The following is a 22,660-nucleotide window of genomic DNA, read 5'->3' as shown; positions in this document are numbered from 1 at the left end:
CACAAGATGTTAACAGGCCTGACTCTTAACTACAGACTAAGCACAAGTTATAGAGATTTAAAATTGAGAGAAAACTCAGGTTTAATATTCATCAAAAGCTGCCTCAATGCAGTTGGAGGAGAGGTCCTTATATAGGCCTTCCTCTTGGAGATCTGGTACAAAGTTTAACCTAGTAATCTCATCCAAGGGCCAGGATTCGTTCTTAGGACATAATTAAAGTACTGGAAATATTTTACAATGATGACAAAATGATTTGAAAGAGCTCGCAAGAAAACAACGAAGTCCCGCATCGATAGTGACATGTCGCTTCCTAGGCTGCAGTGTTGCTTTGGCTGGGAGTGTAAGGACGAATGGGTGCAGTGGGGGTCTTGACTTTGGCTTTGAGGTGGTATCTGAAATATGGAGAGACAAGCAAAAGTTTTTCAGCAACAACTCCTTCTTTGTTTAGCCGTAAATGGCAATTTACTTTATGTTTTATGTCCCTTTCAAAGACTTGACTTTCTGTTGGATTTTCTCTTGATTGCGGGGTGAATTTGGCCTGGCTCCTTAGGACTTTTCTCGATCTTAGTTGGTCAAGGTTTGGTGGCCAGGGTGGCGGGTGGTTGAGCTTGTCGATACCTGAGACTTCCCAAAGCAGGCATGACAGGGGTTGTTGACAGGGTAGTATGATTGGAATTACTGCCTGTTGCCTGATCGGTGTTGCCCTGATCTCTGGCTCCTACTGCAGCCTCCCCTGGTTAAACAGGGCTTGTCCTCAAGCCTGTGGTCTCCTCATCATCTGAATCATAGTAAGGACTGAGATCTCCCACATTGAAAGTACCATGTACCCCATAATCACCTGGTAAATCCACCATGTAGGCATTTGATCCAATCTTTTCAACAATTTCAAATGGGCCATCAGCTCTTGGCATTAACTTGTTCTTTCTCCTGGCTGGGAACCTTTCTTTCCTTAGATGAATCCAGACCAGATCACCTGACATGAATTCCTTCTTCCTTTGAGGGACCTTGGACTGCTTCATGTACCTTTCATTGGCTCTTTCAATTTGTTTCTTGACTGATTCATGAAGTTTTAGCATTTGTTCAGCTATGGCCTTAGCATCAAGGTTCATCTCCTCTCTTGGAACACTGGATAAATCTAAGGGCATGAGTGGATTAACCCCATAGACTATCTCAAATGGACTATGACCAGTTGCAGCTGATGGTGCCTTGTTGAATGCAAACTCAGCTTGTGACAGTTTCAAATCCCAATCTCTCAAAGACTTACTGATTATGCACCTCAGGATCCTGCCCAATGTTTTGTTGGTGACTTGTTTGCCCATCATTTTGGGGTGGTGAGATGTCTTGAACAACAAATTTGTTTTGAAGCCTCCACAGAGTTCTCCAAAAATAACTCATGAACTTGGTGTCCCTGTCAGACACTATGGTCTTTGGCACTCCATGTAACTTCACAATTTCCTGTAAATAGAGCTCAGCAATACCGGCAAAGCATCCTCGGTCTTCTTGCATGCCACAAAATGAGCCATCTTCTTTGAACCTATCAACAACTACCATCACAGGATCCTTGCCCTCCGAGTCCTGGGTAAGGCGCAACAAAATCCATGCTTACATCTTCCCATGGCTTATCAGGCACTGGTAGAGGAGTATAAGGGCCAGTAGGGAATGAGCTTTTGGCCCGCCGACACACCGAACACCTCCCGAGAATAATTTGGACATCTCCCATCATCCTGGGCCAATAGAACCGATCTGAAGGATGTCCAAGGTCTTTTGGACTCCAAAGTGACCTCCTAAGCCTCCCGAGTGGACTTCCCTTATTAGTAGATCCCCTGTAAGATCCTCTAGGCACACATGACTTGTTGCCTTGGAATAAGAACCCTTCCCGCAAGAGATACCGCTCCCGGAACCCTTTGTCCTTGATCCGAGTTATCCATTCTTCGGAAAAATCAAGGTCCTCCTTGTACATTTCTTTCATAAATTCAAACCCAAGGACCTTGTTTCCCATGACTGAGAGTAAGGTGTGTCTCCTTGACAAAGCATCTGCTACCACATTTTGTTTTCCCTCCTTGTACTTGCTGGAAAAAGTGAATGATTGCAAGAACTCCACCCACTTAGCATGCCTGTGGCTTAATTTGTGTTGACCATTGATATATTTTAGTGCCTCATGGTCTGAATGTAACACAAATGGTTTGGGCTTCAGATAATGATTCCAGTGCATCAGGGCTCTGATGATAGCATAAAACTCTTTGTCATAAGTAGAGTATTTCAGTTTAGCTCCATTTAGCTTCTCTTGAAATAGGCTACGGTTTCGAGCCTGAATTAAAATCGCTCCAATGCCAACTCCACTGGCATCACATTCTACTTCAAACAGCTGATCAAAATCAGGCAGCTTCAGGATAGGGGTTTCACACATCAACTTCTTAATTCTTTCAAAGGATTGTTGAGCATTGTCAGTCCATTGAAACTCTCCCTTATTCATGCACTCAGTGATTGGTGCTACAACTGAGCTGAAGTTCTTAATGAATCTTCTGTAAAAGAAAGCCAATCCATGGAATCCCCTAACTTCGTGATTGTTTTAGGGGACTGGCCAGGATGGATTCTTTGAGATTTTCTCTTGGTCTACTGATATACCCCTTCCAGAGACAATGTATCCTAGAAAGGTCACCTCTTCAACCATGAAGGTGCACTTTTCCAGCTTGCCAAACAGTTTCTGCTCCCTGAGAATCTTGAAAATCACTTCAAGATACCTGAGATGTTCTCCTCTGCTGCTGCTGTACACCAGTATGTCATCAAAGTACACTACAAAGAACTGGCCTAAGCATGGCCTCAACACTTGATCATCAACCTCATGAAAGTCTTTGGGTGCATTTGAGAGGCCAAATGGCATCACAAGCCACTCATATAACCCATGATTTGTTTTGAAGGCAGTCTTCCATTCATCTCCCTCCTTGATTCTCACCTGATGGTATCCTTGCTCGAGATCAATCTTGGAAAAAATTTCGGCACCACTCACTCATCATCAAGCTTGTCATCCAACCTTGGAATTGGGAATTATACTTGTGATAATATTGTTGATGGCTCTACTGTCAGACACATTCTCCATGTTCCATCTTTCTTAGGAACAAGCAATGCGCAGGGACCGCACAAGGACTTAGAGACTCCCCGACAAAGCCCTTGCTCATAAGCTCCTCAATTTGGTGTTGTAACTCCTTGGTGGTTCTTTGGATCACTCCTGTAAGCAGGTCTGTTAGGCAAGACAAAGACCTGGTACAAGATCAATATGGTGCTCAATTCCCCTCAAGGGTGGCAATCCACTAGGTAGTTCTTTTGGAAAGACATCCCTGAACTTATGGATCAAAGGTTCAATTTCTACAGGCAACTCTGAACCTTCTCTTTCAATCACTTCCTTGGACAATAGGATGAACACAGGTTGTTCTTGTTTCATTTCCTGAATCATGGCAGCCTCAGATAAGAACAGTACACCACTGATCTCTTCTGGCATGTTTGGGCTCCCATAGTTTCTTTGATTTGGTGGTAAGGGGGTCAGGGTGACCTTCTTACCTTCATGCTTGAAGCTGTAAACATTCTTCTTTCCTTGGTGAGTTGTATTCCTGTCAAATTCACATAGCCTCCCTAACAGCAGGTGGCAAGCATCCATGGGCACAACATCACACAGTACCTCATCCTTGTATACCTTTCCAATAGAGAATGGGACCAGGCATTGTTTGTCAACCTTAACCTCTGCTCCCTTGTTTAACCATCTGAGTTTGTAAGGATTTGGGTGATCCTGGGTCACCAGATTTAGCTTGTTGACCATGGTGATGGAGGCCACATTGGTACAGCTCCCTCCATCTATGATCAAGTTATAAACCCTTCCCTGAACTGTGTATCTACTCCTGAAGATCAGGGATCTCTGGTCAGCTTCTAAGGGTGCTTGTTGTGAATGCATAACTCTCCATAAGACCAAGTTGTGCCCTGTGTCAGGGTGAGCTACAACCTGATCTTGGCCTGATTCCTCCTCAGCTTCCATTTCCTCCAACACTAGGCTCTCATCCTCCTCATACTCAACCAATCCTTCCCTTTCCCACTCTTCTACTTCCATTGTTGTCAGTGCCCTCTTAGAAGGACAATCCTTCCTGAAATGGCCATATCCCTGACATTGAAAGCACTTGATCTTTCCCTCGATCCTTTGGTGGGTTGGTTTTTCGGTTCATGGGGCTTTCCCTTTGTCTAGTGTAGGTGGTGCAGCTGGTTTGGGTGTACTACCAATCCTGACACCAGTAAAAGGCCTGAATGAAGGTCTAGTGGTAGTTTTAGGCACTGCAGGCTTAGCCTTTCCCATTTTTTCAACTCTTAAAGACAGGTTAACCACATCATCATAAGACCACAGGGGTTGCATCCTAACCTTTGTGGCAATATTCTTATCAAGACCCTCCAGAAACCTAGCAATCCTTTGCTCAGGTTTTTCATTAATCTCACATTGCAAGGTCAACTGCTCAAACTCCCTCAGGTAGGTCTCAACTGGTCTCTCATCTTGCCTAAGTTTGGACAATTTAATAAAGAGATCTTGAGTGTAATCCTTAGTAACAAATTTACCCAACATCTTTTTCTTAAGCTTAGACCAAGACCTAAGTGGTTATTTTCCTTCCCTAATCCTTTGGTGTTTCAGGTTATCATACCAAAGAGAAGCATATCCCTTTAGTTTCAAGACAGTAACTTTAAAGGCCTTAACATCAGTGTAACCTTTATACTCAAAAATTTTCTCAACAACCCTAATCCATTCTAACAAATCATCAGGATTTAGGCTACCAGAAAATTCAGGGATTTCTACCTTTAAATGCTTGTCTGTGTGCTCAGGGACCTCCTCTTGTGTTCTGATGCTCTCCTCGGAATCTGATTCATACCCAGGTGGTGGTTGTCCTCTCCCTGCTCCCATAAAGAAGCCTCTGCCTCTACCTCTTCCTCTTGGAGGTGGCTGTCTCCTGGGATCATGGTTTGGAAACCTCTCCATCACTACATGAACAGCATTGAGTAGTGTGTCCACATTTCCTGCAAGGGTTTCCATTCTGGTCTCAATACCAGCAAGTCTCTCTTCACTCATGGTTGTTTTTGTGTTTTTAATGTAGGTAGGGATAATGATCTCACAGTTTCTCTCAACCCAAGACTAACACAAAGGTGGAATTGTGTTAAACCTTGCTCTGATTACCAATTTGCAGTGTCAAACCCCAGGCCTGACACAAAAGACTCAATCTTTGCCTAGACAAGAGTTTCCTGAATTGATCAGGAATGCAACAGACTTGAGAATATAATTAAAAAATACTAAATGTCTTGCTAAAATCATGAAATTTGGTGACAAGCTAGTTAATTGATTAAACTAACTCTGAGTAAAATTCCAAGAATTTTGAGACAATCTAAGTATTTTTGGTTGAATAAATAAGACAGGCAGACAGGAAGAATCAGCCTGCTTGACACAGGAATGATATTTGGTGACTGGTAGAAAACCAAGGGATATAATTATCAACTTAAATCCCACAGAATACTCACAGGGAGACAAGCTAACAATTTGGACAACTTAATATGGAAATTATCACAGCCTAGCACAGATAATTCCCAACTCAAGTTAACAGCAAGACCATACAACCCACAGTCTGAGCACAAGATTGAATGAACCTTACCAGCAGACTTTGTTCAACACCTACAGTCTAAGCACAAGATGTTAACAGGCCTGACTCTTAACTACAGACTAAGCACAAGTTATAGAGATTTAAAATTGAGAGAAAACTCAGGTTTAATATTCATCAAAAGCTGCCTCAATGCAGTTGGAGGAGAGGTCCTTATATAGGCCTTCCTCTTGGAGATCTGGTACAAAGTTTAACCTAGTAATCTCATCCAAGGGCCAGGATTCGTTCTTAGGACATAATTAAAGTACTGGAAATATTTTACAATGATGACAAAATGATTTGAAAGAAACTGCAAGAAAACAACAGAAGTCCTGCACCGATAGTGACATCTTGCTTCCTAGGGCTGCAGTGTTTGCTTTGGCTGGGAGTGTAAGGACGATTGGGTGCGAGTGGGGGTCTTGACTTTGGCTTTGAGGTGGTATCGAAATATGGAGAGACAAGCAAAAGTTTTTCAAAGAACAACTCCTTCTTTGTTTAGCCGTAAATGGCAATTTACTTTATGCTTTATGTCCCTTTCAGTGACTTGACTTTCAGTTGGATTTTCTCTTGATTGCGGGGTGAATTTGGCCTGGCTCCTTAGGACTTTTTTCGATCTTAGTTGGTCAAGGTTTCATTTGCCAGGGTGGTGGTGGTGGTTGAGCTTGTGCCGATACCGAGACTTCCCAAAGGGCATGGCGGGGTTGTTGTTGAGGGTAGTATGATTGGAATTACCGCTCCGCTCGATCGGTGTTGCCCGATCCCCGACTCCGCCGCATCATCGATTTCACACACGAGAACCGACTACACACCGAAGTGTGTAGCCCCCAGATTACCCATCGCAACAGGTAATCCTCGCCGCGATGGGTGACCCACCCATCCTCCACCTAGTCCGGCTCATCAACGAGCGACTAACAATCCCCGTCCCTTAATGTGCACATCCCCTCCCGTGACGGGTTCCACGGAGGGCGAACTAGGGTGTGAAGCCACTCCCGCAAGTGACTCCACCACAATCACACACACCACAAAGATCACGGTGTCACAACACCACAACCGTCACAACACAACCACATCACCACCGTCATCACATCACCCATACTCCGATGATCGCAGAGATAACAACAATTACAACACAAGCACAGTCTTAAATCAATTAACAAGAATCGAGTAGGGAAACCCTACCTTTTCGCAACCGCTTACGCGCAATCAACCATACAAATGCATAACAATTACCACATCGTCACCTACAACCACAATCATATAGTTCCAATCACTAACTGCAAAACCCCATTTCCCCCAATTCATGAACAAAGACAAACCCTATAATTAATCATCAACAACATAGGGATAAAGACTTGCCGGCGAAAGAAACAAAGGATGAATGCACTTGCTATGATCACACACACACACACACAAGGGGAGATTTGGAGAGGATTAGAGCGTCGTTTGAGTGATTAGGTTTTATGAAATGTAATAGAAACTGTTTTTGCGTTTATAAATAACTCCAATCCTTTCTAAATCAATCGCGGAAAATATAACTCGTCAGACCGGATACTCGGTCGAGTAAAGTGTATACTCGGCCGAGTATCCTCTACTCGGTCGAGTATTCACCATACTCGGTCGAGTATTCCTCGGCAGAACCCAAACAAACTACACTCTTGGCGCTACTCGACCGAGTAGGCTTTACTCGGTCGAGTACTTAGCTTATAAAATCCGTAGTATTACATTTTTATACATGGCTCCCTTCATTCCCTAGACAAGGTAGACTACTCTAGAATAATGTAAACGTAAACTAAACTAATGACAATTGAAATGATAAACATAATGAAAATAGGAATAGAATTACCTTGAAATGGAAATGAAAATGGAATTGAAGAACAATGCAAATATAAATAACTTGAATATAACTTGAAATGAAAATTGTAATATAAATTGAAATGCTTAAAGGAAATTGTTTATAGTAAATATAGTCTAAACTAAACTAAGAACTAAACTAAGAACATGAAAGTAGTGTAGAAAATACTAAGAAAAATGGTGTGTAAAGGTGTGTAAGAAGTCCCGGATCAACACTCTTTATATAGGGCCACAATATGAAACGTAAACAACTAAGAGGGAGCTAACCCCGATCGGGGTCGTGGTGTTCTTGACTTTGGTGTTAATTCGGTCTTAACTCTTGTTTAATGCTTGTGCGGAATCCGATGTTAGCATCTTCAAGCATCCGTCCAAGGCATCCTAGGGGCTTCTAGTATCCAATGTAAGCTCTTATGGACTTCATTTTGGGCTTAACTTTGATTTCCTTACTTGTGCATCAACCCAAGCTAGCATGACTTCATGCTCGGGATTTCTTTTTCTTCCCAAAATGCCCCTATACTCCCCGAAAGTCCTTTGCATGATCAAGACTTGCTCTCATTAGCCTCGTGAACTCTTGTACTTACTACTTTGACGGGAAAAAGCTACTAAAAGCTTAATTTCCTACAAAACACAATGAAAAACAAGCAAACACAACTAGAACACGAAATTAGCTCACAAACACTAATATTAGTGCAAATGACATGTAAAATAGAGCTAAAATAAGGGGTTAAAATGTATATAAAATGGACTTATTAAAAACATAGATGAGTTTATCTTTTACGCCTTTACGGTGGAATGATAGCAATAAGATGATCATAGGAGTATACATTACATGTGCTTTGTGAAAAAAAGAGCATACAAATGAACTTTGTGTATCAGTAATTAGAAGATTAATTATTATTATTATTATTATTATTATTATTATTATTATTATTATTATTATTATTGTTATGTAAGACGGTCTTATTAATTAACAAAAAAAATTGAAATGACTAATTTAAAAGCATTACATGTGTAAGTAAATTGTCCATATTTGAAGGGTAGGTATATGGTTCAAACAAAATATATACTCCCTCCGTCCCTGTCAATAGTTTACATTTGCTTTATTCCCCCTCACAAAATACAACAAATGTAAACTATTTATTAATTTCACACATGTCTTTATATTAATCATAAGGGCTCCTGATACCCTTGCACTTATGATGATTAGTACTTAATAAGTTTTGTTAAAATTCGAGATAACAAAGCTTTAGAGGCTATTTAATGCTTAGAATCAAATATGTATCAAGAGACCATAAGGAATTAGGATATTTCATTTTTTTTAGAATTATGTGACACCCGGATTTGAATTTCGAAACACCTATTCGACAATGTTCTATAACTTAGTTTTAAAATAATCAAGGTCATTAACCCGTACGAAATACGGCTTTCAAACTAGTATACAAATATACAAGGAGGGGTTATAAAATTGAAATGTAAAGAGACATTCTAGAATAATCCTATAATAATTGACATTCATTTGCACATGGACTTATACATCTAGACCTATGTAGCACGGACACTTCACTTAATCAGCCGTCCCGTGTCTGACACCGTGTCGGACACCGACACTCCTCGGACACACGCCGAAACGTGTCGGACACCTATAAAGCCGTGTCTAACTTTCAACATTTATTTGGGCACGTGTCCGACGCGTGTCCATGGTATTTGGGCCGTGTCCGACGCGTGTCCATAACATTTGGACATCATTTGGGGTGAATGATGTTCTTTAGACGGGAAATGAGCTGTTCAAATAGCTTGATTAGAAGATGGGTTTTGGTGGGAAATGAAAATGAGTTATAATTATGGACAAGTTTTACCTTTACTTATTTAAATTTAATATCAAATACTTTTATAAAAATAAAATCGAATCTTTATAACTATAAAATATATATTTTATTAAATTTATATAACGTGTCCCGTGTCCTAAATTTTATGGGATGCCGTGTCACGTGTCCGTGTCGTGTCCGTGTCCGTGTCCGTGTCCGTTTTGGTGCTACCTAGATCTAGACTTGGCAAGTCTGACCCGACCCGAATGACCCGACCCGAACCCGAGCAAACCCGACACGAGAATATTGCAACCCGAAACCGAAACTGACCCGACCCGATGATGACCCGTAACCCAACATGACCCGATGACCAGTGACCCGAAACTGACCTGACCCGACCCGGCTTGACCCGACCCAAACCCGACCCGACTGACCCGATTGCCACCTCTAAATTGACATCCACCATAATTTCTCATAAATTTATGAGTTATGCAATTTTAAATTAGTTTTATTTAATTAAAAATAAATTTTAAAGCAGATACCGAGGTCAGGCAGTCGGACACCAATACTAGTATATGCGTAAAACCGGTTAACTACCTGGATGGCGGCAAAAACCCGTAATAGCATCGGAAACGAAAAACACAAAACACTACAAGAAGAAGACGAAACGAATAGAACAACATGGGTGTCCACGGTCTGTGGGACCTACTCGCCCCCGTCGGCCGCCGTGTCTCCGTTGAAACCCTCTCTGGAAAACGCCTCGCTATCGGTACTTTCTCCTTTTGTTGTTTTTCAAAACCCTAATTTTTTTTTTGAATTTTTATTATTGATCCTATCAATTTGTACTGTCGATTAGATGCAAGTATATGGATGGTACAGTTTATGAAGGCGATGAGGGATGAGAAGGGGGAAATGGTTAGGAATGCTCACTTGTTAGGGTTTTTTCGCCGTATTTGTAAGCTTTTGTTTCTTCGTACCAAGCCGGTCTTCGTGTTTGATGGTGGTACGCCTGCGTTGAAGCGTAGGACCGTTATTGCCCGAAGGCGCCAAAGGGAGAATGCTCAGGCTAAGATTCGTAAGACTGCTGAGAAATTGTTTTTGAATCAAGTAGGTGCTTCAATCATCATTTTGTTGATTGAATTCTATTCAGTTTTCTAACTAGATAACCGCCAATTGTAAATGTGAGGCTCGAGAATGCTTCTAACATTAGTAAAGTTACGGAATCTCATTCTTTCTAATTTAATGATGATTCTTTCTTGCAGGTTAAAGCAATGAGGTTAAGTAACATGGCTGAGAATCTCAAGGATCAGATTGGCGCTAGGAATTCTAAGGGAAAGGAAGTCATGAAAGAGCAATCTGACACAGTGGAGAAAAATGATGCTGGTTCAGGTGCTAAAAATCAGGAGATGTTGGACGAAATGTGAGTGCTTTGTCACACTGCACAGTTAGATTCTGAACATCTAATCACTGTGGAAACAATTATTTTAGTGCCTTTTTGACCGAAGCAGGCTTGCAGCATCTATTGTAGCTGAGGAGTGTGGTGGACTTAATAGCACTGCATCAATTTGTGCTTCCCCTCATGGTAATGCATCAGCATTTACATATACATCTACTTCAGAATTTACTGTGGAGGATGAGGAAAGTGCTGATGATGAAGAGATGATAATGGTAGTTTTACTGTTTTACCTTTTTATCAGCTGGTGAATGGTTTTTACCAGGGACTTCCTTTTAATAGTTTGAAATGCGGAAGTTACATGATTTGGCGTATGATTTAAGTGTGCTCTCAAACTTCCCCTGACAGAATTGACCATGTCACCATGGCAAGTGCTTTATTTGGTTCCAGACTTCAGTGAAGTTACATGTATTTTGATCTAGTTCTAATGACACATTCATAAGTTCCGGATCCTTAAGTTTTACTTCGGTTTTCAAAATCGTTTTAATCTTTATTCTCGATTTAAATTCTAAGTTTTTATAAAAGAAATCCGGACTTCGATTTTAAAACCTATAAATTTACATGGCTTTTGTATTATGATTCACTCCCTTTTGTTTTTCAATTTTTCTTTTCTATTTTTTCGCTTTTTGAGGTGTGCGTTCACCCATGGACGGTTCTAAAGGATGATTCATGTCAGCCGACCCCAAATCATTTTGGGATTAAGGCTCTGATCCTTGAGATTGCCATGTCCTTATCAATCCGAAGGAATATCAAATCATTCTCAACGACCTTTATCCAGGTTTTCTTAGGTCTACCTCTACCCCCTCACAATCTTTTTTGATCCCCAGGAGCCTTCTAACCTTCTAACCGGGGCATTAATCGGTCTCCTTCTCACTTGTCCAAACCATCTTAATATGTTCTCCATCATCTTATCGTCTATCGTGTCAACTTTGACCTTCTCTCTAACCATCTCATTTCTAAGTTGATCCTTCTTCGTCTGGCCACACATCCATCGTACTATGAATGTGACAGTGTTTCATGGCCCCACACTCGGAGCCGTACAACCGTGCAAGTCTTATTTATGTGCAGTATAATTTACCCTTTAGTCTATGGGGCATGCCGGGATCACATAAAAATCCCTTGGCACTCTTCCACTGAAACCATTCCAGTTCAACCACCCTACTTTAATCCTATGAGCCATATCCCTAGAGCTGGACAACATAGCGGCCCAGCCTCACGGGCCAAAATTCAGCAGCCCGGCCAGCCCATGGCCCAGCCCGGTCAGCCCTACGGGCTGTGCTAGTGTTGGGTTTTTTCAACCCAGCCCGGTTTCCAGCCCGTTTTTTTTTTTTAAAAAAAAAATTGTAACCCGCCCGCCCCTATAGTGCCGTGCCCGGGCCTAATCAAAACCAGCCCAGCCTGGCCCGGCACAGCCCGGTCCTATGTTAGTGCCGTGCCAGTGCCGCTCTACCCCAGCCCAGCCCGCCCTTGGCCCGCACCGCACCGGCCCAGCCCAATGTCCACCTCTACATATCCCCATCTAATTCTCCATCTTTTTGAATAATGGACCCTAAATAAAGAAAAAATTCAGATCCTTGAATAATGCTCCCATCAAAAGTGATTGTCCCTGGTTCTCTACCTCCGGCCTCGCTAAACCTACATTATGTTGTGAGGTGCTTTGGTTATACGAAAAGGAGTGGATCCTGCATGTGTTAGCTTTAACAACGCCAAGTATGTACATTGTTTTATACTTTTATTGGAGGATGGGTTCTCAATTTTTCCCCATCCCCTCCTATTAAGATGTAGGAGCCAAATATTTACTCTCTTAGGCCCTGTTCTTTCTGGCTTATTTTCAGCTCACTTTAGTTCAGCTCAGCTCTATTAAGTTCAGCTCAGCTCTATTAAGTTCAGCTCTATTCAGTTCAACTCCACTAAATTCAGCCAATCATTATCATTATCATTATCATTATCATCACCACCACCACCACCACCCAACATTAGTGCGAACACTTGCAGTAGCCCCTCATACATGTCCTTTATGAGGTCAATATATTTTCGAGATACACCCTTTCTCGCCAAAGCCCACCAAAGTACTTCTCTTGGTACCCTATCATATGCCTTTTCCAAGTCAATAAAAACCATATGCAAGTCCTTCTTCTTGTCCCGATGGTGTTCCATCAACTGTCTCATGATAAAAATCGCATCCATAGTCGATCTCCCGGACATAATATTATTAATTAATCATCCTCATTATTGTTATTATTATGAATATTATGGTTATTAAAATCAATAATATTCATATTAATATAATTAATACTATTACTATTATTATTATTATTAATATGAACATGAATATTAATTAATAATAATATTATTAATAACATTGTTAATTTTAATATTACTATTATTAATACCTAATTATTTGTTCATATACGAACTTTACTCTTTCACATACACTTTTTCATAACGTTCTATTTTGTACCCTTTTCACCTAAAACTGAACCAAGTGAACTCTTAAATCAATATTTTCCCTAAAACTTAATTTAATTGCTCAAATGACTTAAAACTCACAAGATGGATTCTAATTTATCAAATAATAAATTAATTTACTTGTTATCAATTATTAATATTATTTGTTGAGTTTTAATTAATCAACCAAATTTTATTTATTTGTTAAAAATGAAATTAGGGTATGCCAATTTTTATTTATCTAATTAATGAATTTAGGATTGTTGGTGCTTCGTGATGGCTACCTAATAAGTCAAATTAGGATGATAAACGTCTAGATTTTGAACATCAATCTAGCAAATCGGTGCTCCATTATTTCACCTAATTAGATTGACGGTGAACCGTGGTTCATGGTGGCTACCTAGTTAATCCTTCAAATTAGTATAATTACTAGTATTAATATTAATATTAATATTAATATTGATATTGATATTGTTATTGTTATTGTTATTGTTATTGTTATTGTTATTGTTATTGTTATTGTTATTGTTATTGTTATTGTTATTGTTATTGTTATCATCATCATCATCATCATCATCATCATCATCCAATCGATTCATTTCGATTTCAAACTTAGCTCCATTCGATTGATTGACTCCATTCGATTCAGCTCGATTCGATTCGGCTCTAAAAAGCCAGAAAGAACAGAGCCTTACTCCCTCCATTTCACTTTAGTAGTCCCCTCTTACTTCTAAAGTTATCGATAATTAAGTGTCTCCTTTCTAAATACAGTAAGGAAATTGAGTAAACATTCAATTTTACGCTTTGATATTTAACTATCACTTCTTCAATCACAATAACGTTGTTCGTACTCTCTTTAATTCAAGGGGTAGATTTGTTATTTTAGCACTTTTCCTTAAATCATTCCCAAAGTGGAAAGGGGGACAATAGAAGTGGAATGGAGGGATTACAATATAAATTAGTAGTTGGTCGAGGCAAATCTTGACACATTATAAGTTGTGTGTCATTCAAAAACAATTTTTTGTGTTTTGTTCAAAGAGAGAAGGCTGTAGGGATCCATTTCCTATGTGCCTGAAAAATTAATACCAAGTTTTTATTTATTTATTTTTTATTTTTTTTGCATTTGGGCATTTGGGCATTGTTTTTGTTGTTAATATTTAATATTTTTCCATTTACTGAAATTATACATCAAGTGATTATTTCAGCCTGCTGACGTTAATTAGTTGACTTTTGCAGCCAATAACAGATGGAAATGTGGATCCCTCTGTATTAGCTGCTTTGCCGCCATCTATGCAGCTTGATCTTCTTGTTCAGGTAAATTTAATTTCTATTTTAATGTGTCCTTTTTCTTAACTTTTCCTCTTAGCTGGGCCTTATATTTTAATATGTTCTCTGTAGATGAGGGAAAAATTGATGGCTGAGAACCGACAGAAGTATCAGAAAGTAAAGAAGGTAAAGTCCACAAGTTCTTTTAAGATGTATTGAGGCATGTAGGTGGTTAGTTTTTGGTATTGTTTATTTTTGACACTTCAAAATTTATAGTGTGAAACTTTTGCAATCCCATTTTTTCTTTCTTAAGTTGTTTTATGTTAGTCCTAATAAAGCAACGAGCTACTGCTCATTTAGATCTAAGCTAGAGTTAAATGGTTTATTGGAAGATATTGAGGCTTGAAATTTTCAGCTTGATGCTGCATGATATTCCCCAATTGATCTAACTATTACGCTATATTACTTATGTGATAATTCTGAAAGTTGGAAAATTGGCATGTCTTTTCTTCGCCTAATATACGAAAACGGTAGCTGGTAGTTTTACTCGAGTTGGCATATGTTTTAGTGGATTTGTATTGAGTTACTATCTTAGCGATATGGTTGAACAAAGGCGTGCCATTATTATTTAGAATCGTTTTATCTTAAAATAATTAGTTGTCCATTTGGCGTTTGAATAAATAGTGTGTTGTAATCATGTGTCACATGTGTACCTTTGGTACTTAACAGGCTCCTCAGAAATTTTCTGAACTCCAAATTGAGGCCTATCTTAAAACAGTTGCTTTTCGTCGAGAAATTGATGAAGTGCAAAAAGCTGCCGCAGGGAGGGGAGTAGGTGGTGTTCAGACTTCTCGCATAGCATCTGAAGCTAATAGGGAATTCATTTTCTCATCATCCTTTTCTGGAGATAAACAGTAAGCTCAGCTATTGTCATCTAGTTGAAATGTACTATATGCTTTCCCAAATAGTTGTTTTGTCCTGTGGTAGAAACGTGCAATGTGCCATGAATTTCTTGAGTGGTACTCGATTACTTGGTTTTATAAGGTGCGAGGTACATCGAGGTGACGAGGGCCCATGGCTATTAGTGCAAGGCGTGAGGCAAAGCATACAAATTTATTTCAATGTACAATTTCTTTAAAATTATCTTTTTATTGATTTAACGAGGTCTAAGATAAAGAAATGGGTGATGGGGCAAAGAGAAGAGAATAACCAAGAACTAGAAGAGAAAGATATGAAATTTGTTGAGATTTGCGCTTCGCTAGGTGTGCCATTCACCCATACCTAGGAGGGGCGCGTACGGCACCCTGAGGCATGCGCTCATGAAGCCTTGTGGCAGGGCCTGCCTGAGGCACGATTTTGTAAAGTAAGCCTGATTATTTATTCTGTTGTGTATGTCAGAGTTCTTGCGTCAAGTGGAGCTCAAAATTTTTCACACATATCGGACAAAAAGGAGCCTTCATCAGATGCTGTTGACGTCATTTCTGCATCTGGGTCGAAGCGGAATGCTGAACCTGGATCAGCATGTGCTGAAGTTGAAACTTACGTTGATGAGAGAGGGCGTAAACGCATTCATACGAGAAGGGCTATGGGCATCCGCATGACACGTGATTTACAAAGGAACATTGAGATGATGAAAGAATCTGAAAATGAGAAGACAACTGCTAATAATGGAATAATTGAGGTGACTGAACTCGAGTCAGCTGTTGGCTCTTCAGGAAAATCTGTTTCTGAAGGCCGATCTATAGAGATGCTTAATTGTGACCATCACAGCCCTCAGAAGTCACTGTTAGAGACTGCTGCCCTTGATTCTCTAAAGAATGAAAGCTCTATAAAAATATCTTTCAATGATGATGGGAGGCCTGTGTCTATAGATGATGATGATTCAATTTTCACTCGTTTGGTTGCTGGAAGTCCATTAAGTTTGCATTCTGATGATAATTCTGCCTCAGATGTTGAATGGGAAGATGTCAGCAGTGTTAAGCGAAGTAATATTTTAAGTGACAGAGATAATCCGGAAACAATTTTCTTTCATGCAGAAGACACAAACAAAAATGAGTCTGATTTGGAATGGGAGATGGGCCCTAATACAACCAATAGGATATTAGAAGCTAACACGTCTTGTGGGGACAATGCCGATGATAATGATATTAGGGCAGAATCGCAGAAAACCATCTCCGAGAACTGTGAAGAAGAACAACAATTTTCAGCCAATCTCTCAAAGGCTGTTTCGAAGGGGTCTGCTGAAGAAGAATTTGCTTTGCAAGAGGCTATAAAGAGGAGCCTCGGGGATATAACTTGTGAAATGACAAGTAGTGTATTCCCGAGTTCTGGGAAGTCGAGGTCTAATATGCTGAAGTTGGGAAGCGATGACCCTCAGCTAATCTCACAAGTGGGGGAAGTTTTCACTGGGATTGACCAACCTCAACCCCTTATTATTGAAAATGACCAAATGAGTGTCTTGGCTGTTATGGATGCTTCTGCTTCTTGTACTTCTTTCAAGCACTCGGATTCTGCAGTTGATGATGTTTCTAGGGCTGTTTCAAGCATTTCTGAAGGCAATAAAAACTTGCATTTTCACCAGTCTAAGACTTCCGCAGAAAATGCTGAAATTGGTAATTTGGGCGACAATGGGACAGGTGTACCAACTGTCACGGCGTTTGGATCTTTATGCAACTCACGATCAGTTCTTGTTGCAGATGACCTCGCCAATGAGGAGGTTACAGTAAGCACATCTGAATTGCCCATTGGACATGGGACACCAGGATCAGGGTTACAGACATCTCATGCTGATACCCAGCGAAAGGTTGCTGAAGATGACATGGGCTTTGTTAGTCTACTAGAAACAAGTCATGATGCACAGCTTACTGCTCCCCATGAAGAGGATATTAGTAATGAACTTTTTAGTGCTTCTTTAGAGGATGAATTGTTAGTGCTTGGTAAAGAATATAAAGATCTTGAGAACGAGCAGAAGAAACTTGAACGTAATGCGGAATCTGTAAATAATGAAATGTTTGTGGAATGTCAGGTATTAGCTTAATCTTGTCTGTTTTTTTTCCTTTCTAAATCTTGATGAAGATGGCTGACCATGGTGTGTCTCCGTTTATCACTTTATGCAATTATGCTTTGTGGATCGATCTTACTAGTGAGGCTTAACTTACATGTTCACCCTGTCGGTTCTTGTCCCCTTCCTTAAGTTAATACACAATAGTTTCTTTTCTGTCTAGCTGAAGCATAATCTCATCAAAATATTAATATACTTTCATTTTGTCTTGAGCTCTTGATGAAGCCTAATGCCCTAATGACAGGATACAAGTTGGCCGTTGTATAAGTTTTTAGTTCTAAGTCTGGGTCATCAAGCTCATTTTATGCCAGTTATAGAGCTAGGCTTGCATTGAATTAACTTAATCGTATACCCCTTAAAAATGATCTAGCTAAGCGCATGATTAAGGATAAATCTGTTTCACTGTTCTGTAGCAATATGTTCGAAACAAATTTATTTCGCTTAAAGTAGCGTATGGTTCATAGGTGGGCTTGTTTTTCGTCTTGGTTTACAATATGGATGTGTGTTTTTTTTTTGCGCACAATTAGGAAAATAATGATAGTTCAGTTTGAAAATGGATCTGTTGCACAGTTACTTTTCTTTCTGGCGCTCTGTTGTTGAGAAAATTTATTTCAGGTAAAGATGTTATCAAGCAGAAGGAAAACTTGGATACTCTCTAGCTGAAGCTTTATCTGCTTCACCTTGAGAGAATACTCAATGAGTAACCATTGACATCAATTTTATTTGCTTGTTTGAAATTCAGGAATTGCTTCAGATGTTTGGCTTGCCGTATATAATTGCACCAATGGAGGCAGAAGCACAGTGTGCTTTCTTGGAGCTTGCAAACCTTGTGGATGGTGTTGTCACAGATGATTCTGATGTATTCCTCTTTGGAGCCCGATGTGTGTTCAAAAATATTTTTGACGACCGGAAGTATGTCGAAACGTACTTATTAAAGGTTGGCATATACTCTTAGCTCAAGCCTTTTGATTCTAAATTACTTTTTTTTCTTGCTTATTTCACTTGAATTCGCCTTTGTCAGGATATTGAGAGTGAGCTAGGTTTGAACACCGAGAAATTAATTCGCATGGCTTTACTGCTTGGGAGTGATTATACTGAAGGTGTCAGGTGTGTTAGATGTCTGAATTCTTGTATTACTTTGCATGCTGATAGTATTTTTTGTGTTTTCCTGTTTGGAAACTGTACATGCCAAGCAATTTTATTTTAATAAACCCGAGCGTGCTTTAAGTTCTTTTTGGTGGTAATCCAGTGGAATTGGCATAGTCAACGCTATTGAGGTAGTAAATGCATTCCCCGACGATGACGGTTTCCATAAATTTCGGGAGTGGGTAGATTCCCCTGATCCAACCATTCTTGGAAAAGGGGGGCTCCAAACAGGGTTGAGTTCAAAGAAAAATGGGTTAAAAGTACCTACCACAGCTGATTGTAGCACTTCAGACGCAAATGAGGCCAATGAAGATGCAGACAGCAGAAAAAGACAACAGATCTTCATGAATAAGCATGTAACGTGTGAGTTGACAATCCTGATACTTTCCCAATTTCCTTCTTTTTCTAATTGATGTTTTTGTATCCACAGAGAAATATAAGCAAGAATTGGCATTTCCCTGCTTCTTTTCCAAGTGAGGCGGTCATCTCGGCATACAAAAGTCCACAAGTGGATAACTCAGCTGAGCCTTTTTCTTGGGGCAAGCCTGATATATTTTCCCTCCGCAGGCAAGTTGTGTGTATTGATCTTACCGTTGTTCTTACATGGTAGACAGTATCTCATTGACATTAGAATATTGGATGAGGTCGTTTTACAAGTTTGGCTAACCCTTTTCTTGAACTAGAATTGAATTAATATCATGAAGTTTAACTCTATCAAAAGACAAATTTACAAATTAAATTTGACCATAAATGGATCACTTTGGACTTTAGCAATTAAGCACTTGCTAGTTGCTCTACTGAAGATGTGTAAAGTATCTGAAGCATATATAGTCTTAGAGAAGTGATAGTAGAGAAGAGAGATATGAACACTGCCAAAGGTGCATTACAAAGCATGTTGTATTTGTCATCAGATTGTGCTCCGAAAAGTTTGCTTGGGCAAACCAGAAAGCTGATGAATTGCTTCTTCCTGTTCTCAAGGAATATAACAAGCATGAGGTTGGTTTCCCTATAAATGTCGAGAACGTTTTATTAGTCACTATGCATTATAGTAGTTAACTTCTGTGAAAATTAAAAAACGTGTATTTGTTCCCTTTCATGATTATTAGTCCAGTGCCTATGATGAAACTCTCGCTCAAAGCAGGGTAAGAGGGGATTGGGCTTATGCTGCGTTTCACTTGCAATAACAGATAGGTTATTTTCAAATGACCCATGACCAAAAATATGTATTTGATAATTCTTGCCTGCCGTGCCTAACAGAAAATGTTGACTGGAACCTCTAATGACCTGAGTTCCCCTGTTTCAGCTAATATGAAGAGTCAGGAGTAAACTAAGCTATTATATAAGACTCCTCGGGAGATTTAAGGTTTCCATGTAGTTTTTTTATATGACTATTGAATGATGAGAGTGTCTCACAATGAGGCTATTTCTACATAGCTACTAATGCCCCAAATTAGGAAACACTTAGTTGTATGATATTTGATGATTTTAAGCCTTAACCTCAGAGTATCTATCTCACTATGAAAACTGTAAAATGTAAATACATTGTACTTTCGAATAAAACTTTTTCTTGGACGTGTCATCTTATTCGTCCTCATTTTGGAACATAGTTTTGTGTCTCAAAATTTTCCATGACGAGTCTGTCACTTCAATATGTACCCGAGTCTAAGTAATATAGTTGGGATATGGGTTCAATTAATCCTGTTTTTTAGCATGCCACATGCTCTTAAGTAATATAATGACCTCTTAATCTTTTAAATAGTTGACTGTCAGCCTGCAATTTTAATTTTGGGTCATTAGTAGCTATGTAGTGACAGCCTCACTGTGTTTGACATGGGGGTAGGACTCCATGCATTATATCCCCTCATCGCTTGAGGCAGGAGCCTTTAAGAGTGCAGGGTAGGGGAGATATTCTTATTGTGATTTTACATTGGATCGTCTCGTGTCTTTTGTTTGATTCACCCCTTTGCTGCTGATGATTTTGTGTTTGTTTAATTTTAAAGATCACTTATCTTTTTTTTGTTACGTTTTTTGTTTTGTTCATGAAGACACAATTGAGGCTAGAAGCATTTTACAGTTTCAATGAAAAATTTGCTAACATACGTAGCAAGAGAATAAGACAAGCTGTAAAAGGAATAACAGGTAAACGGTCCTTGGCTGACACTGATGATTTGCATGAGCTATCTAAAGAAGTGAATAAAAGAGGAGAAAACAGTGGCAATAGAAGTAACACAAAAAAGAAAGATGGTGTTGGTGAGATAAAGAATCCATCTAAAGGGTCAAAGTCAAAGAAAAGAGATGTGAAGGTGGCAGAAAAATTGCAGCTGATCGATAAAGCAGAAGAAAAGAGAGTGGATGGCAGTGCTTGTGGTAAAGCGAGAGGAGGTAATAGTGGAAAGGGTGTTAAAAGAGGTAGGAGAATGGAAAGCTCCGACTCTGATCTCGACGATATCACCATTTGCAGCCTTGTTGGAAGCAGTGATGAGCATGAGCATGTCTTGCAATCTGAAAATGATCCATTGCCTCATAGCGTGCGAAGGGTAAGTTGTCTCCCATCTTGCTTGACTGCCATCTATTACCAAAACTACCATTACTTTATGTAGCTTTAACTCGGGCCAAAAAAATCCATGTTAGTTTTTATTTTCCAGACCAATTGAAGGACTCCCTTTTTTTGTTGGAAAGATAAACCTCGATCTGTCGATCTTAGACTCATAAGAATTTAATCTTTTTGGTTTAAAGAGTAGGCAGCACCATTATGCTCATCATTTCTCAAGTTGCAAATGACCGTTTCTGGTTCTAGCCCGGTCGCTGTGATCCGAGTCAAGTTGTCGGTTTTTTGAATTTTCTTTTCTTAATGATGGTTCTGCATACTTATGTGCATCTATTTATAGTCAAAGCGTGCCCGAAAAGCCACCAATTATGTGGACAAAGATGACGAAAGTGACACACCAACGAAGTCTCCGACTAGTACCAGTCAGAAACATAGGAACGACGAAAGAGGACCAAAGATACCATTCGAGTTTGAGGATGTTCATGAAATTGATATGACCAAAGATAGAAGACAACAAGAAGTGACACGTGATGATGATGTGTTGTCTGGAGACTACCTGTTAAAGGGAGGTGGATTCTGTGCTGATGAAAATGTGGAATTGACGAATAAACAGGAGATTTCAATCCAAAGCAAGGGTGCTGGTGCTGCTGGTGCTGCTGCTGCTGCTGATGATGATGATAGTGAATGTCTGCAAATGGGTGGTGGATTTTGTGCAAATGATGCTGAGCATCTGGAGAGTCAAGATCTTAATCCGAGTGAGGGACATAAATCAACACATGTTAGTCCATCTAACATGGCAAAAAATGGAGATGATGATACTAGAGCCCCTGTGAACGCTTTCAGTGCTATTCCTTTTCTGAGAAGAAAGAAAAGGAAAACATGATGTATACTAATCTGGTCATTGGTCACACTTAAGCAAAGACGGTTCGACATCAACCGAGTAAACTCCACAACAAGGACCCCAATTATCAACAAGTGTTGTTTTAAGGACCTCAATTATTGTTAGGTGGTTTTAAGGACCTCACCATATAAATTTGACCAAAATACCCTTAGATTTATTACTCCCACACTTTTTTCTTCCCAATTTGTTTTTAAGGATTGAAATTAACAACTTTAACCATAAATAAATAAAAACTAAAATTATTAGTAATAAAAAAACAAAATAATTACATTTCTTATGAAAACTAATTCACTCAAGTAGTTTTTCAATTAACAATTTATATATACAAGTCGTGTTTTTACGGAGAAAGTCCCGTCTTGAAGATCGTGTGAAATGAATTGGGAAAAATTAACAAATGGGTGTGAAGAATCACATGTAGGTCTCCCACATCGGAAAAATAGAGATGAGTGATCTAACTTATAACCCAGGTGTTACTCCTCCCATTGCCAATCGGTTTTGGAATGAAATTTCCTTGGACTTGTAAAGTA

At 39.6% G+C, this 22,660-nt stretch overlaps 1 protein-coding gene across 3 annotated transcripts; it reads left to right on the top strand.

The window, feature by feature from the left end:
- Nucleotides 1–9,846: 9,846 nt before the first annotated feature.
- LOC141611925 (DNA repair protein UVH3) lies at nt 9,847–22,299 on the top strand. Of its 3 annotated transcripts, none has more exons than XM_074430580.1 (15): nt 9,847–10,079; nt 10,167–10,417; nt 10,573–10,730; nt 10,819–10,978; nt 14,448–14,525; nt 14,610–14,663; nt 15,207–15,391; nt 15,876–17,502; nt 18,281–18,475; nt 18,560–18,645; nt 18,788–19,040; nt 19,115–19,251; nt 19,596–19,680; nt 20,730–21,221; nt 21,573–22,299. In XM_074430580.1, exons 1-15 carry the CDS (start codon nt 9,992–9,994, stop codon nt 22,113–22,115), a joined length of 4,392 nt encoding a protein of 1,463 aa, XP_074286681.1. In that variant the 5' UTR covers nt 9,847–9,991; the 3' UTR covers nt 22,116–22,299. The 3 variants fall into 3 exon arrangements, with proteins under 3 accessions (XP_074286681.1, XP_074286682.1, XP_074286680.1); XM_074430581.1 differs by having other exon boundaries at nt 9,872–10,079; nt 10,819–10,892; XM_074430579.1 differs by having other exon boundaries at nt 9,915–10,079; nt 10,816–10,978.
- Nucleotides 22,300–22,660: the final 361 nt, after the last annotated feature.

Source organism: Silene latifolia, chromosome 11 (assembly GCF_048544455.1).
Source record: "Silene latifolia isolate original U9 population chromosome 11, ASM4854445v1, whole genome shotgun sequence".
In the NCBI taxonomy this organism is placed as follows: Eukaryota; Viridiplantae; Streptophyta; class Magnoliopsida; order Caryophyllales; family Caryophyllaceae; genus Silene; species Silene latifolia.
This window is presented reverse-complemented; position numbering and strand designations above follow the sequence as displayed.

Coding starts and splice junctions, on each gene's coding strand:
- LOC141611925 (XM_074430579.1), top strand. CDS start 9,992: ATGGGTGTCCACGGTCTGTGGGACCTACTCGCCCCCGTCGGCCGCCGT. Junction 18,476..18,559: donor TCGAAACGTACTTATTAAAG/GTTGGCATATAC, acceptor CGCCTTTGTCAG/GATATTGAGAGTGAGCTAGG. Junction 18,646..18,787: donor GATTATACTGAAGGTGTCAG/GTGTGTTAGATG, acceptor GTGGTAATCCAG/TGGAATTGGCATAGTCAACG.